The sequence below is a fragment of the Geotrypetes seraphini genome, chromosome 8 (genome assembly GCF_902459505.1).
Source record: "Geotrypetes seraphini chromosome 8, aGeoSer1.1, whole genome shotgun sequence".
NCBI classification, from domain to species: domain Eukaryota; kingdom Metazoa; phylum Chordata; class Amphibia; order Gymnophiona; family Dermophiidae; genus Geotrypetes; species Geotrypetes seraphini.
In genome coordinates, this window is record NC_047091.1 from 4,582,690 (window position 1) to 4,597,264 (window position 14,575).

Genomic DNA, 14,575 nt, shown 5'->3' on the forward strand with positions numbered 1-14,575 from the left:
GGCAGAGAGAAGGCCCCGGCGGGGAAAGCCGCATAGCAGCCCGTTCAGAGCACCGCTGCTGTTGTTTTGGAGGCTTCGGAGCTGCTGCACAAGGGGGTGGGTGAGAGGCGAGGAAAGATGCTGCACATGGGGGGGGGGGGGTGGAGAGAAAGGAAAGAGGAAGAATTGAGGTAGAGGAGAAGAAGGGAGAGATGATTCTTGTACATGAAAAAAAAAAAAAAAAGACATTCCCTGAAAATAAGCCCTAGTGCGTTTTTTGGAGCACAAATTAATATAAGACCCTGTCTCTTTTTTTCAGGGAAAAACGGTGGTGGATTGCCACAGGGATCTGTTCTGAGCCCGGTGCTATTTAACTGATTTATAGATGATCTGGAAATTGGAACGACGAGCGAGGTGATTAAATTTGCAGATGGCACTAAATCGTTCAAAGCTGTTAAAGACGCATGCGGATTGTGAAAAATTGCAGGCGGACCTTAGGAAATTGGAAGGCTGAATGCCCTGAACGGCTCCGCGCTCGTAGCGTTCCTATGAATGTCGGAGCCAGGCAGAGCATTCAGCGCGCTGGCCGGCGCTGAAAACCGCTTGCAGAGCATTGTTTGGGAATGTGGGGAGGTACTTTATCGTGTCTGTATTGTGATGATAATTGATTGCTGATTTGTTTGAATTTATATATCTACAATGTATTAACTGAGTTGAGATGATATTCTTTGTAAGATTTTTGTTATGTATATTTTATTTTTAAAACTCAATAAAAATTCTTGAACATTAAAGGGGGAGGGTTTAGATAAAGGTAATCCGCACAGATTTTTGGATGTGCAGGTGCAAAGAATGGCCACCCGGATGGTCTCGGGACTCAAGGATCTACCATACGAAAAACGGCTTGACAAATTACAGCTAGACTCGCTCGAGGAGCGCAGAGAGAGGGGGGACATGATCGAGACGTTCAAGTATCTTACGGGCCGCATCGAGGCGGAGGAAGATATCTTCTTTTTCAAGGGTCCCACGACAACAAGAGGGCATCCGTGGAAAATCAGGGGCGGGAAACTACGAGGTGACACCAGGAAATTCTTTTTCACTGAAAGAGTGGTTGATCGCTGGAATAGTCTTCCACTACAGGTGATTGAGGCCAGCAGCGTGCCTGATTTTAAGGCCAAATGGGATCGGCACATGGGATCTATTCACAGGGCAAAGGTAGGGGAGGGACATTAAGGTGGGCAGACTAGATGGGCCGTGGGCCCTTATCTGCCGTCTATTTCTATGTTTCTATGTTTCTATGATATAAATGTTTTAATTAAATAAATACATTGCAGTAGAAAAGGTTGAAGTCAAACATTATTTTCTCTACAACATACTAACTCTGCATCCCCCTCTGCCCCCCCCCAACGTCCCAGGTGATGAGGGAGGAAGCAGCCCACTCTTTGCAGGTCTAATGTTTTCTGTTTCTGAGGGTGTGGGGCAGGTTGCTGAGGGTGAGGTCCTGTGGTTTTCACATTCTGCTCTTCTTTCTCTGTCTCACTCAGAGGAGGGAAAGATTGTCAGTGATACTGAAACAGACTCTGCTCCTTCTCCCCCACGGCCCTCACTCACCCTTGGGTTTCTACTGTTCTTTAGGTTTCCAGAAAGGGGCTCGGTGAGGTTTAAAATAACTATGGGTGTTTGTGAGAAAAGGAATTAGAGGTGTGGGGTAGTAAACTCAGGGCCGTGGCTGGAGGAGCCTCCAGAAATGCGTAGATGCCGACATTTGCACACGGGATAACATAACATAAAAATGGATTTATAGACCGCAGTACTTAGGAGTTCTAGGCGTTTTACAAAGGAAAACTGAAACAGCGACAATAAAACCCAATGACCTAGAAATTACAAAAATCTCTTTAAATAAGTAGGTTTTCAATAATTTCCTGAACTGCTGGTAAGAGACGGAGCTAACGAACAGATTTGCAAACTCTTTATCACAAGAAGCTGCCCGAAAAGATAGAAATGGTTGAAAATAGCGGAGGCCTTCCAGATGGGGTCTTGAGCCGTCAGCAAGGAGGAAAGGTGCCAGCCGATGCCTACAAGACGTGCCCCTCGCCGTGAGAAGCACATCCTTTAAGCCAGGGGTGTCCAACGTCAGTCCTCGAGGGCCGCAATCCAGTCGGGTTTTCAGGATTTCCCCAATGAACATGCATGAGATCGATTTGCATGCAGTGCTTTCATGGTATGCTAATAGATCTCATGCATATTCATGGCGGAAATCCTGAAAACCCGATTGGATTGCGGCCCTCGAGGACCGACATTTGACACCCCTGCTGTAGGCAGCCAGCCGGCGCCTCTCCTCCTTGCCGGCATCTCACAGCACACCGGGAATCTTGCAGCGGCACACCGTTTGCGATATACTGCACTAGGAGATATAAAAACAACAGCAAACAAAATCACATTCGGTCAAGTGCCTCTTGGACTCAGACTTCGATTCTGTACCTACATCTTCCCAAAAATTCCCCTTAGGGCTCTGAAATTTAATGTAGGGGGGGTGGGGGATAGGGCTCAAGAGTCACCCAGGCCTCTCCCAGCCTAATTAGGATTGCCTTTAAGCTACCTGGTGCCTTATGCCAAAACTGAAATTGTCAGTGTTCCTTCATTGGTGGTAGTACCCTTCCAACCCCCCAGCCCCCCCTCCGTCACCTTCAGTACTAGTGCAAAAGGAAAGACAATTGCCAGCTTGCTTCACATTTTCAAGAAACAGAGCAAGTCCAGAAATCCAAGCCACTCAGGGACTGGGTCAGTTCAGATTCTCAGGCAGTTTTCATTTATAATATTTTATTGAACATCAGAACATAAGAAATGCCGCTGCTGGGTCAAACCAGCGGTCCATCGTGCCCAGCAGTCCGCTCACGCGGCGGGCCTCTGGTCAAAGACCAGCACCCTAACTGAGACTAGCCCTACCTGCGTACGTTCTTGTTCAGCAGGAACTTGTCTCACTTTGTCTTGAGTCCCTGGAGGGTGTTTCCCCCTATAACAGCTTCCGGAAGAGCGTTCCAGTTTTCCACCACTCTCTGGGTGAAGAAGAACTTCCTTACGTTTGCCCTAACTGAGACTAGTCCTACCTGTGTACGTTCTTGTTCAGCAGGAACTTGTCTCACTTTGTCTTGAGTCCCTGGAGGGTGTTTCCCCCTATAACAGCTTCCGGAAGAGCGTTCCAGTTTTCCACCACTCTCTGGGTGAAGAAGAACTTCCTTACGTTTGCCCTAATTGAGACTAGTCCTACCTGCGTACGTTCTTGTTCAGCAGGAACTTGTCTAACTTTGTCTTGAATCCCTGGAGGGAGTTTTCCCCTATAACAGCCTCCAGAAGAGCGTTCCAGTTTTCCACCACTCTCTGGGTGAAGAAGAACTTCCTTACGTTTGCCCTAACTGAGACTAGTCTTACCTGCGTACGTTCTTGTTCAGCAGGAACTTGTCTAACTTTGTCTTGAATCCCTGGAGGGAGTTTTCCCCTATAACAGCCTCCAGAAGAGCGTTCCAGTTTTCCACCACTCTCTGGGTGAAGAAGAACTTCCTTATGTTCTTACAGAATCTATCCCCTTTTAACTTTAGAGAGTGCCCTCTCGTTCTCTCTACCTTGGAGAGGGTGAACAATCTGTCTTTATCTACTAAGTCTATTCCCATCAGTACCTTGAATGTTTCGATCATTGTCCCTTCTCTGTCTCCTCTTTTCAAGGGAAAAGAGGCCCAGTTTCTCTAATCTCTCACTCTACGGCAACTCCTCTAGTCCCTTAACAATTTTAGTCGTTCTTCTCTGGACCCTCTCGAGTAGAACCGTGTCCTTCTTCATGTACAGCGACCAGTGCTGGACACAGTACTCCAGGTGAGGGCACACCATGGCCATGAAGAAAATAATTAAATATAATATAATACAAATAGATTTCAGGACTTTTAAAATTCTGTTTTAAGGACTAAGGACGGGCTGATCAAGCCAATTTTATTCATTTACTCACAAACAAAGTGCTAGGTTTTGAAAAGCCATCCAGGGAAATCCCAAGGTGTGTATGTCATAAAGGGGCGTGGCCAGGTTGTGCCAAGCCATTCCGAAAAGTCATGTGTGGAATTACAGAATACCGCCTAACCGTGCCTGATTTGGGCACCAGCATGTGCAACAGGCTTCACAGGGGAGAAGTCTGGTGCCCAAAGGTTAGGCGCGGGATCCACTCTAAATCCGTTCTATACAAGCCGTGCGCCCTTTCTAGAAAGCGCTTAGCGCGGAATTTTTTTCAACACCATTTACTGAATTCTACCACTGCCACTATTTATCACACTTCTATAGTGCTGAAGGGCGCACGTAGCACTGTACATATTAACAGTGGCAAGTCTAATGCATGCAAGACAAACGCGGGCTGACAAATGTGCGAAGACAAGTCAGCACGTGACAATTGAGCGAAAAGTCAAGTGAGCGCAAAGACAACAGAGCCAAGACAAACGAGCGCAGCAAAAATCGTGCAGACAAATGAGCGCAAAGACAAATGGGAGCAGACAAATGAACGCAAGCCTAATGCGCGCAAGACAAACACAGGAAGACAAATGCGCGAAGACAACTCAGCGCATGACAATTGAGCGAAAAGTCAGCTAGCGTCTTTGTGATTGGTTTCATCGGAAGAGCCCGCCCTCCCTTCGCTAGCGTCTTTGTGATTGGTTTCCCTTCGCTAGTGTCTTTAGCTAGCGTCTTTGTGATTGGTTTCCTCGGAAGAGCCCGCCCTCCCTTTGCTAGCGTCTTTGTGATTGGTTTCCCTTCGCTAGTGTCTTTAGCTAGCGTCTTTGTGATTGGTTTCCTCGGAAGAGCCCGCCCTCCCTTTGCTAGCGTCTTTGTGATTGGTTTCCCTTCGCTAGTGTCTTTAGCTAGCGTCTTTGTGATTGGTTTCCTCGGAAGAGCCCGCCCTCCCTTCGCTAGCGTCTTTGTGATTGGTTTCCCTTCGCTAGTGTCTTTAGCTAGCGTCTTTGTGATTGGTTTCCTCGGAAGAGCCCGCCCTCCCTTTGCTAGCGTCTTTGTGATTGGTTTCCCTTCGCTAGCGTCTTCTTGATTGGTTACATTTGCTCCTTTTATACTTGCTCCTGCACGCTATTGTCTTAGAATAATGTAAATAACAGAACTTACTGAATGTTAGATTCCTCTAGGAGGCCTTCTTACATTACATTGATTATGAACTGGAAGACAAGAGGGATGAATCGGGTTAGCTTGGATCAGAGGAATAGACACTATAACGCTTGAGATCAATGAGGGATTTTGAGATCCCTGCACTATAAGATCCTGCACCCTATTGTCTGGTGACGGGGACAAAAGCGCATGGCCAGCGCTCGCTTGTCTTGCGCTCATTGTCTTGCTGCTCGCTTGTCTTGCGCTCACCTGTCTGCACCCATTTGTCCTCGCGCTTTTGTCTTGCGCGTACCTGACTATGAACCCATATCGACATTAGACAGTCCCTGCTTGGAAGAGTTTACAATCTAACTTGGAATTCCCTCCTTAGTGTAAAATTGTGCTCGAGCTTCTACAATTAGGGGGGGGGGGAGAATGACTTGGCCAAGGTCACATGGTGCGCATGTGGGAGAGGTGGGATTTGAACTCAGCCCAGTGCTCCACTTCCTCCTCATAAATGATTTGCATCTGAAAAGCAGGGCTGGCTTTAACCATCAGGCAACACTAGGCAGGAGTAGTGTAGCGAGGGTGAGGTGCCCGGGGAGGCGGCGTCCCTCCCCCCACCCTCATCACTGCCTCCCCCCGGCTCCTTCCCTGATCTCCCATGCCGCACGCACCCTTTCCTTCCCTTCCCCCCACATCTCTAGTTGTTGACCGCTGCGAGCAACAAGAACTTCAACGTGCTCCTCGCGACCCCGTCGTCTCTCCCGCTGACATCACATCCTAAGTGCGGCACCCGGAAGTGACATCAGCGTGAGAGACGACGCGGTCGCGAGCAACATGTTAAAGTTGTTGCTTGCGGGGAAAGAGAAGGGGGGAGCGTGCATGGCAAGGGGAGGGAAGGAGGGGTTGCCAGCGCCCCCCACCAACATGGCGCCCAGGGCGGACAGCTCCCCCCCCATACTACGCCACTGCTAGGCAGTCACCTGAGGCAGCAATTTGACGCAAAGCGATAGTCACAGACACTCAAGAGCCAAACACACACACACTCAGAGTAAAGGTTCCTGCTTTAAAAGGAAGACGTTCGATTGTGCATCTGGACAGGACTGTGGTGCATGATTACGGTTGTTGATTTTGTCAGCGTCTTGGTTGGGGGAGAGTGGTTATTTGAGGAGGGCGTAAAACTGGTTAGCCAAGGGCCCTCCCCAGGACTCCTGCACCCGTCTTACACAACCAGCAGCACTGGATCTGCAGTGAATGCACACAGCAAGAAGCAGTGAAGCAAGAGGTTACGGCGTCCCAGAGCAAATGCTGCTGAATTCTGCCACCTTGTGGTGAGGGTTTGCCATATAGCTCAGAGTTTTAGAACAAGACAAAAATGTGAAGTGAACCCTTTCGATTGACTTAAGTAACTGAAGACATTTCCTGTTAGTTTTGAGAAGATAGGCGCCAGACGCCCTTTCTTTGACCTAATGATGGAACTGTTCATTTCTTTTAGGGATTTTTTTTTTTTTTTTTTAAATTAAAAGTCCATACATTGCTATTAAGGTGGGGAAAATCCACTGCAGCATGGAATCTATTTTCTCTTTTGGGATCTTGTGTGCTGGATTAGCCATGTGTGTGTGTGGGGGGGGGGGGGCAAAAAAATGACCAGGCTTAATGGACCTTTTTGTCTGACCCATTACATCATCACCTTAAATTCGAGAGTATTTTATTTATTTATTTTTAAAATTTCTATACCGTTTAATGTTCAGTAATTTTTATTGAGTTTTAAGAATAAAATATACATAACAAAAATCTTACAAAGAATATCATCTCAACTCAGTTAATACATTGTAGATATATAAATTCAAAGAAATCAACAATCAATTATCACCACAATACAAACACGATAAAGTACCTCCCAACACTACCTCCTCCCTTCCCCCCCTCCATCCATCCATATATCCATCCTCCATTTCATGCTCTTATGATTATGGAAGCCAGGGCGACCCCCCCCCCCCCATCTCATAAAAAAACAGAGTAAATTTGGGATGACCTGGGAATCTTATATACAGCAATTATCAGTCAGAGCAGGCAGTTTTGGAGTGAACTCGTTGCATTTGTAATCAGAAAGTGAAGCACTATTTATTAGTTTAAAACTAAACGGTTCACATACTTTATATACATAGAGTTATTAAAAACATAATTAAACAAAGAAACAAAATCCTCAGAGAACATATTTTCAAAATAACACCAAAGGCTTACACAAAGGGTCATGAATGATTCATCAACAACACTAAGGCCTCCTTTTTAGGAACACTTTCGTAAAAGAGGGGGGGGGGGTAAAAAAATGATTGACTAAAAAAAGGCGTCTACAAATAATTGCATCTTGAGTAATTTTCTAAAACTACCCTTTTTCACGGCATTTTTGTATTTGGCCCATAAGGGAGTTCCACAACATCTTAACTCCTGCACAGAAGGTCATTTTACCAGTCTCCACAAAGGCAAAATAAATTTAACGTCAGAAGTAACTGTGAGCAACTGAACCTATCACTTTTCCACACAGTCCCCGTGCAAGACGACGCATTTGTTGTATCGTTCGACTACCTTCTGCATTTTTTGGCTGCTCCCGAAGCCAGGTGCGCACCGCTTCCTGTTCTTCATCGTGCTTTGTCTTTTGCTCTCCGGGTCGCAGTGATGCACCCGTGTCTCATTGCCCCTGACAGTTCTCTCCAGAATACAGCTCTCCCTCCGGATTTGCGGTTTCCATAGTTGCAAATTCGATTAGTCGCAATTTTTTTTTTTTTTTGTCTAATTTTTCTTCTATTTTTAGGCAGTCCGAACCTCCCCGGACCTTACCTGGTGGTCTAGCGGTGACGCGGGGCAGGAGCAATCTTCCTATGCTCCTGCCCCGTGCAGAGCCGTCATCAAAATGGCTGCCGTGAGTTTCCGTTGTAATCTACAATGGGAATTCACGGCAGCCATTCTGATGACGCCTCTGCAAGGGGCAGGAGCATAAGAAGATCGCTCCTACCCCGCGTCACCGCTAGACCACCAGGTAAGGTCCGGGAATGCAGGAGGGAGGCGAGGGTGGGTCAGAGCTGGCCCGAAAACTTTATTCGCGATTTTTCGCTATTCGCGGGCCAGCTCTGCACCTTACCCCCACGAATATGGAGGGAGAGCTGCACTTGGATCTTCTTCAAACCGTCTCAGGAACTGGGTCGCAACCTCCACTCGCTGTTGCTTATGCAGATCAGTAAACTGTTTGGGAATCCATTGTGCGAAGACTTTCCTGTATCCCAAGACATCAAACACAGATCCATAGCTGATATCCAAATCTGCAGCCGAGACACCGTTATCCATCGGTCTTCTCTAATCATGGCATCCGCCCTGCCACTGTGCTCTTGTGTGCACGATGTCGATGGGCGACCAGAATGACCTTTGTCGGTCACACCTGTTCTGAAAATATAAACATACCTGCAAATGAAGAAATTTGGAAGTAGTGTTGCTCTCACTAGAGGCGAGTGAAATCCGCGCAAGACAATTATTCGTTATAGATCAAGTTCTAGCAAAACCAGATCTTTACCTATAACGGGCACGGTCAGGCAGCGAAAGGAGGGCGGGCTGTTCGGAGCACATATATAAAGAGGAAACGTAACCATAGTAACGAAAATGCATTCACGTGACTAATATTCAAAACGCAAAAGAGGCAAGGGAACCATACTGATAACGTGGTGACGCGATCACGTGTTAACGTGCTGAACGTGCGCGTGCCCTGCGTTCGCCACAGGTGCGCCGCATTGTTGTTGCGCTGAGCTATCGTTGCGCTCAAATGTCTTGCGCTGAGTTATCCTTGCGCTCAATTGTCTCGCGCGCTATTGTCCTTGCGCTGATGTGTCTTTGCATTTTTGCCCGCGCGCTGTGGTCTTGCGCGCATTTGACCTGTCACCGTTCTTCCCGCTTTAAACCTTTCTACCCACTCATAAACCTTGCGTTGATTCATGGCGCCAGGTCCATACTGAGCCAATATCCGATGGTGAATTTCCACAGGTTTCACTCCCTCTGCGCAAAGGAAGCGGACTGCAGCACGTCCAGGCTTCTGACCTCCTGGCTGCCACGTGACTATCCAACAGCCAATGTATGAGTACATATGTTGCATTTTGCTAGCTCTGTTCCAGTTATCGCGCAATTTAGCAATTGGCGGCTTTAATGTTTGAGTCGCCTTCGACTAACATGGCAGCCATATTCAGCCGGGTGTCTACAAAGCACAGGATCAATCTGGTGCAAAAAAGAAAAAAATAGAGAAGTCTGTACTTATTTTCATATTTATGTACCAGAATGGAAGACTTCAGCAAAGCTTCACAAGTCACCTGGAGTAAGAAGTATAGTGCAAAACAGCATGAGAGAAAGCACTTCTCTGGGGGGCAGGGATTAAGCCCTAGAAAGAATCGCTACTGGTAGGCTTGGGGGGATCATTTCACTGGAGATCAGGGCAGAGGCGGGATGGAGGCTCCGAATGAGTCACTCACAAGTTGGCAGTCAGCCCTTCGGTGGGTGGAGAAGAACCCGGCTCTACTTTCACTTTCACTTTCCAGGCCGGAGACTTGGGAGGATTTCCCCGTGCACAGTTTAGGACCCCCCACCCCCCCAAGATGCCCTATCACTATCCGACAGCCTACCGGGACGAGAGTAAAGTGAGTAGCCTGCTGAGACCCCTCCAAAGCCTGTTTAAAAGGGAACCTGGGAAGTGGGAGGCCTCCTGTTCCCCTCCCCCTCCCGAGGGGTCCCCAAAATTCTGCTCGCAACGAGACAAAAGGGAAGAGGAGATGAGGGGGTCGGGGTGATCCTCTGCAAGAGGAAGGGAGCTGGACAAGGGAGGGGGGAGGCAGAGCTCAGGACTCAGCTTTCCCTTTCGCTTTTCCGTGACCCGAGGCAGGTGGATTCTCGGCACCCCTGCAAAGCCTTGAGAAACCCCCTCACCCATCTTTCTACGCACAGCAGAGTCAAATCCAGCGCAGCTGCACGCTTACGCGTGTACTCGCGCCTAGGTTACAGAATGGCGCACTTGCCCGGCTAACTTGGTTGCAGGCGTGGCCGGAGTGTTAGTGTCCAAACGCTTTTGTTTTAGATGTGCAGAAACCGCCATTTAGATAAGGCTATTGCATCAATGTCCAGATCTCAGTTTTACAAGTCAGGGTGAAAGGTCATTTTGGGCAGCCACAAAACTTAGAGATTTGAAGAAAGCACAGATGTTTTACATAGTAACATAGTAGATGACGGCAGATAAAGACCCGAATGGTCCATCCAGTCTGCCCAACCTGATTCAATTTAAAATTTTTTTTTCTTCTTCTTAGCTATTTCTGGGCGAGAATCCAAAGCTTTACCCGGTACTGTGCTTGGGTTCCAACTGCCGAAATCTCTGTTAAGACTTACTCCAGCCCATCTACACCCTCCCAGCCATTGAAGCCCTCCCCTGCCCATCCTCCTCCAAACGGCCATACACAGACACAGACCGTACAAGTCTGCCCAGTAACTGGCCTAGTTCAATCTTTAATATTATTTTCTGATTCTAAATCTTCTGTGTTCATCCCACGCTTCTTTGAACTCAGTCACAGTTTTACTCTCCACCACCTCTCTCGGGAGCGCATTCCAGGCATCCACCACCCTCTCCGTAAAGTAGAATTTCCTAACATTGCCCCTGAATCTACCACCCCTCAACCTCAAATTATGTCCTCTGGTTTTACCATTTTCCTTTCTCTGGAAAAGATTTTGTTCTACGTTAATACCCTTTAAGTATTTGAACGTCTGAATCATATCTCCCCTGTCTCTCCTTTCCTCTAGGGTATACATATTCAGGGCTTCCAGTTTCTCCTCATACGTCTTCTGGCGCAAGCCTCCTATCATTTTCGTCGCCCTCCTCTGGACCGCCTCAAGTCTTCTTACGTCTTTCGCCAGATACGGTCTCCAAATCTGAACACAATACTCCAAGTGGGGCCTCACCAATGACCTGTACAGGGGCATCAACACCTTCTTCCTTCTACTGACTACGCCTCTCTTTATACAGCCCAGCATCCTTCTGGCAGCAGCCACTGCCTTGTCACACTGTTTTTTCGCCTTTAGATCTTCGGACACTATCACCCCAAGGTCCCTCTCCCCGTCCGTGCATATCAGCTTCTCTCCTCCCAGCATATACGGTTCCTTCCTATTATTAATCCCCAAATGCATTACTCTGCATTTCTTTGCATTGAATTTTAGTTGCCAGGCATTAGACCATTCCTCTAACTTTTGCAGATCCTTTTTCATATTTTCCACTCCCTCTTCGGTGTCTACTCTGTTACAAATCTTGGTATCATCTGCAAAAAGGCACACTTTTCCTTCTAACCCTTCAGCAATGTTACTTACATACATATTGAACAGGATTGGCCCCAGCACCGAACCCTGAGGGACTCCACTAGTCACCTTTCCTTCCTTCGAGCGACTTCCATTAACCACCACCCTCTGGCGTCTGTCCGACAGCCAGTTTCTGACCCAGTTCACCACTTTGGGTCCTAACTTCAGCCCTTCAAGTTTGTTCAACAGCCTCCTATGAGGAACTGTATCAAAGGCTTTGCTGAAATCCAAATAAATTACATCTAGCATATGTCCTCGATCCAGCTCTCTGGTCACCCAATCAAAAAATTCAATCAGGTTCGTTTGGCACGATTTACCTTTTGTAAAGCCATGTTGCCTCGGATCCTGTAATCCATTAGATTCAAGGAAATACACTATCCTTTCTTTCAGCAACACTTCCATTATTTTTCCAACAACTGAAGTGAGGCTCACCGGCCTGTAGTTTCCTGCTTCATCCCTGTGACCACTTTTATGAATAGGGACCACATCCGCTCTCCTCCAATCCCCAGGAATCACTCCCGTCTCCAGAGATTTGTTGAACAAGTCTTTAATAGGACTCGCCAGAACCTCTCTGAGTTCCCTTAGTATCCTGGGATGGATCCCGTCTGGTCCCATCGCTTTGTCCACCTTCAGTTTTTCAAGTTGCTCATAAACACCCTCCTCCGTGAACGGTGCAGAATCTACTCCATTTTCTCGTGTAACTTTGCCGGACAATCTCGGTCCTTCTCCAGGATTTTCTTCTGTGAACACAGAACAGAAGTATTTGTTTAGCACATTTGCTTTCTCCTCATCACTCTCCACATATTTGTTCCCAGCATCTTTTAGCCTAGCAATTCCATTTTTTATCTTCCTCCTTTCACTAATATATCTGAAAAAATTTTTATCTCCCTTTTTTACATTTTTAGCCATTTGTTCTTCCGCCTGTGCCTTCGCCAAGCGTATCTCTCTCTTGGCTTCTTTCAGTTTCACCCTGTAGTCTTTTCTGCTCTCCTCTTCTTGGTTTTTTTTTATATTTCATGAACGCCAACTCTTTCGCCTTTATTTTCTCAGCCACTAGGTTGGAGAACCATATCGGCTTCCTTTTTCTTTTGTTTTTATTGATTTTCTTCACATAAAGGTCCGTAGCCATTTTTATCACTCCTTTCAGCTTAGACCACTGTCTTTCCACTTCTCTTATGTCCTCCCATCCTAACAGCTCTTTCTTCAGGTACTTTCCCATTGCATTAAAGTCCGTACGTTTGAAATCTAGGACTTTAAGTATCGTGCGGCCGCTCTCCACTTTAGCCGTTATATCAAACCAAACCGTTTGATGATCGCTACTACCCAGGTGAGCACCCACTCGAACATTAGAGATACTCTCTCCATTTGTGAGGACCAGATCCAATATCGCTTTTTCCCTTGTGGGTTCCGTCACCATTTGTCTGAGCAGAGCCTCTTGAAAGGCATCCACATATTCAGCATATGCGGACCCCTGAGCCCAAGCTGGCTTCAGAAGTCCCAAAACCAGGAAGTTACAGAGCTATTTATACATTCTTCTGGCTATACAACTGAATTCTAGAAAAAACTTTTCACCCGTGTTACTTTTCTTAACAATCATTGGTGGATACATGGAATGTGCTTCCAGAGGCCGTGGTAGACAGGAGCACTGTACAGGGCTTCAAAGAAGGTTTGGATAGGTTCTTAGAGGACAAAGGGATTGAGGGGTATAGATAGGTGTAGATATGGGTTGTAGGGATAGGAGTAGAGGTAAGTATAGGAATAGGAGTAGAGATAGGTTATAGAGCTAGTCAGGGACCACTGCTCAGGCAGTGGGCCTGATGGGCCGCCGCGTGAGCGGACCGCTGGGCGAGATGGACCTCTGGTCTGCCTCAGCGGAGGCAACTTCTTATGTTCTAAGCTCACACTAGCAGGTCACTTATCTAAGCCCTGCAGTCTTTCTGTTACATGTGGTTTATGCTGAGATAGCCATAAGAAGTTTGAATGCCCAAGGCAGGCTAGAACATGAGATAAGTTAGGTCTGCAGCTAAACATAATTCAGCATTTTACTAAAGAGAAAACTTAGTTCAACACTTAGGAAAACCAGTCCCAGACTCCTTCAAGGATATATATGTCTAAAAGGATATACATGTCTTATACGTGTATGTGCAGCTGTCAAGGGGTGTAAGAGATGAACGCTGACTTGTCCACACCGATTCTATAAGGGCAATTAATTGCATAATTACCATTAGCATCCAAAAACGTGACTCCAAACATTTTAGGTGACTTTTCTTGAATTTATTCCAAAATCGGGGTCATTTACCCCCAGATTCTACAAATGGCACTTAAAATTGCACATGCAGATTTGGGCGTGTCAGCACTAATAATTAGGCCACTAACAATCAGTTATTGGCACTCCTTGGCAACGATTTGGATTTAGGCGCCCATCTTGCTGTGCGCACACAAATCGTTCAGGGGTCCTTATATTAAGGCGCGCTAAATCGGTTGGCGCACCTTCATAAAAGGACCCCTTAATGCACAGTGTAAAAGGGAGGCCTGGTGATGGGAGGGGATGAGGGTGTCGGGAGCATTCAAGAGTGAGGCACGGGGATTCAGGGGATCCGCACCTAATTTACGTGCTGGTGTAAATCCTCGCATCTAAAAGCTGTAAATAGCGCCCAATTCAGATTGCACATTTTATTCTGCACCCAATTAGAGAATGACACAGGGACAGAACTTGTCCCCGTCCCCACGGATAATCACAGGAAACCATCCCATGTCATTCTCTAGTGTCTCTCACAACCTCTATCCTTCTACACCAGCATTCTTCAATGCAAATCTTGAGGGTCAGTGGCTATGTCCATAAAGACTCTGATTCTTCCCTCTCTCCTTAAAGTATGATAAGGGAATGGTTTCCTATGGGGACAACCGTCCACATGTCATTCTCAAAGGCAATTCTTATGTTCCTATGTAAGCCAAGTTTGGAACAATCAAGCCATTGTGACATCACTGATGAGTTTGGCTCATAGGCATTGGTGGAATGAGGCTTTATGACATCACAATCTCAGCTCTAGAATGTTGCTACTATTTGAGCGTCTGCCAGGTATTTGGGACCTGGGTTAGC

At 46.9% G+C, this 14,575-nt stretch overlaps 1 protein-coding gene across 1 annotated transcript in view; it reads left to right on the forward strand.

The window, feature by feature from the left end:
- Positions 1 to 9,648: 9,648 nt before the first annotated feature.
- The window catches only part of LOC117365819 (prolyl endopeptidase-like), a 30,956-nt gene continuing 26,029 nt past the window's right edge, over positions 9,649 to 14,575 (forward strand). The window contains exon 1 of the mRNA XM_033956684.1: positions 9,649 to 9,779. Coding sequence (XP_033812575.1) covers positions 9,738 to 9,779 — 42 coding nt within the window. The 5' untranslated portion in view covers positions 9,649 to 9,737. The remainder of the gene's footprint in view (positions 9,780 to 14,575) is intronic.